The 2,876-nt window shown below is 40.9% G+C and overlaps 1 protein-coding gene across 1 annotated transcript in view; it reads right to left on the minus strand.

Moving 5' to 3' along the window:
* The window catches only part of dnajc10 (DnaJ (Hsp40) homolog, subfamily C, member 10), a 25,293-nt gene that overhangs the window by 17,088 nt on the left and 5,329 nt on the right, over positions 1–2,876 (minus strand). The window contains exons 5-7 of the mRNA XM_034885996.1: positions 1,520–1,668; positions 408–501; positions 70–147 (exon numbers count right to left, since the gene is read on the minus strand). Coding sequence (XP_034741887.1) covers positions 70–147; positions 408–501; positions 1,520–1,668 — 321 coding nt within the window. The remainder of the gene's footprint in view (positions 1–69; positions 148–407; positions 502–1,519; positions 1,669–2,876) is intronic.

Raw genomic sequence — 2,876 nt, forward strand, 5'->3', positions numbered from 1 at the left:
GTGTGTGTGTGTGTGTGTGTGTGTGTGTGTGTGTGTGTGTGTGTGTGTGTGTGTGCGTGTGTGCGTTACCTCCAGTGTCGGAGCAGAAGGTGATGAGCCAGCTGAACCCTGACAAGTACGCTCTCTCTATCTCGCTGAACACGTTACCTGACAAACACAAGCACAGGTCAGAGAGAGCACACGCACACACGCACACACGCACACACCAACACACCAACACACACACACACACACACACACACACACACACGTCAGAGAGTATACTTAAGTACCCCTAAACACCCTCACCAAATGTGCACCTGTGTCTTCCATAAACCTGAGTTAAACGCTGAGATAACAGATTAACAGATAAACAGAATAGATCTATCTATCTATCTATCTATCTATCATGAAGAGTAAAGGTTTACCTTGCCTGAGCTCGGTGACGGTGGTTGTGATGAACTTCATGGAGAAGTGGACCAGGCTGTCTTTAGAACGCTCCCCATTAAACTTCTCCGGCCTCTGGAGAAAGACAAACGAAATATCAAATGTTCTTAGATACCTAACACAAGATTGCTCTGATGCTGAGCTCACAGAATTCAGCTCAGCAAGATTTATTCAGAAGTACTTCCACTCTTGGTTACGAGTACTCTTGTACTCCTGGTTATGGGTAACCAGGAGTACAAAGTCCCATGATCCCGCGGGGCCTGTGGTGGATGAGATGGTAAAGACATGCGGTTCTGCCCGTGTAGAGCGACCATATTGGTTAACAAAGTTTGGGTTTCCAAAAAATGGTTATTGCACTCTGATACCGTGTTTGTTGGGGGCGGCTTATACACTGTCCCATACTAGCAGTCTAAAATCTGCTATTTTATGTATTTAACTGTTTTTAACTGCTCTTTATTGTTTAATTTCTTGTACTTCAATGTAACTTTTTTTGTTATTTTAATCGTTTTTATGTAAAACACTTTGAATTGCCCTGTTGCTGAAATGGAAAAGACCAATATTATACAGTCTTTGTTTAAAACTCACGGAAGAAAGTAGTAGCGTCTCTGATACTAAAATTAAATGTGAGTCAAAGTCATTTAAATAAAAAAATATTAATATATCAAAGTTATTTATAAATGAAATCGTGAAGAGGCATAAATTGAGACTGCGATTAATTGTGTCGGCCTACTGCGAGACAATGTGTGATGTACATAACGGACGAGTAAAGAAAAGCAGGAGAATAGGTGAGAATAGGAAGATATTAATTCAATTTAAGTTGTTACAAGTTGTCCCGATATGGTCAGTGCTTCATAAAAATCCAATCAGTTTACAGTACATGAACTGGAATGGACTCCCGTGTTATCTTCAAAGGGAGACATGGCAAAATAAATAATAGATGACATTATATCCCAACACCTCAGAGTTAACCTCAGACTCCAGTTAAACATAAGTTGCGACTGGTTCACAAATCTGACTTTAACTAATAACCAGAGTCTACTACGGAGGAGGCACAGAGTTAGGAACCAATGAGTGATCTGAGTGATGGACAGACCTGTCCCGCTCTGAAGACAAACAGACTGGGGTAGCTGGTGATGCCTTTGCTCCTGCACAGATGGTTGTTGTCTCCACAGTTCACAGCTCCAATCCTGAGGACTCCGTCCATCTCTTTGGCAAACTCCCTCCACTGTGAGAGAGACACGTTAGTTAGAGAGAAAGACAGACACGTTAGTTAGAGAGAAAGACAGACACGTTAGTTAGAGAGAAAGAGAGACACGTTAGTTAGAGAGAAAGACACAATAGTTAGAGAGAAAGACAGACACGTTAGAGAGAAAGAGACACGTTAGACAGACACGTTTGTTAGAGAGAAAGAGAGACACGTTAGACAGACACGTTAGTTAGAGAGAAAGAGAGACACGTTAGACAGACACGTTTGTTAGAGAGAAAGACAGACACGTTAGTTAGAGAGAAAGACAGACACGTTAGTTAGAGAGAAAGACAGACACGTTAGTTAGAGAGAAAGACAGACACGTTAGTTAGAGAGACACAGTTAGAGAGAAAGAGAGACACGTTAGACAGACACGTTTGTTAGAGAGAAAAACAGACACGTTAGTTAGAGAGACACGTTAGTTAGAGAGAAAGACGTTAGATGGACAAACGTTAGGCAGACACATTAGTTAGACAGACAAACAGACACGTTAGAGAAAAAGACAGATATGTTAGAGAAATAAACACGTTAGAGAGACAGGCACGTTAAAGAGACAGACACGTTAGAGAGACAGACAAACAGACATGTTAGAGAGACAGACAGACATGTTAGAGAGACAGGCACGTTAGAGAGACAGACAAACAGACATGTTAGAGAGACAGACAAACAGACACGTTAGATTGACAGACACGTTAGAGAGACAGACAAACAGACACGTTAGAGAGAAAGACAGACACTAGTAGTTAATTGATATTTCTATTTCTATTGAAGACAACGTCCAACTTTCTAAAATATCAACCAAAGACTCCTACAGGGTTACAGCTACGGCCGAAAGTTACGCAAAAACATACAAACTCCAGTTTAATATGATGATATAATTTGAACACCTTCACCCAAGAAACGCATGTTTGTTCCTCAGGAGTGTTTTAATCCATATAATCTCTTTTCCTAAACTTAACTAGTTGTTTAGGTGTCTAAACTCAACGGCCGTGGCCCTAACCCTTCGAGCTACAACCCTCCTAAAGATAACACTTTAACAAAGTCTAAAAAATAGTTTTATTTTAAAAACAGAAAACCAGGTTAAGAAAAGAGGCAAATAAAAAAGGTAAAAGCTGCAGTGAGCCGCCCACACTAACAAGGTGTGTGTTCAGTGCTGAGTGTCACACTAACAAGGTGTGTGTTCAGTGCTGAGTGTCACACTAAC

This window comes from Etheostoma cragini, chromosome 11 (assembly GCF_013103735.1).
Source record: "Etheostoma cragini isolate CJK2018 chromosome 11, CSU_Ecrag_1.0, whole genome shotgun sequence".
In the NCBI taxonomy this organism is placed as follows: Eukaryota; Metazoa; Chordata; class Actinopteri; order Perciformes; family Percidae; genus Etheostoma; species Etheostoma cragini.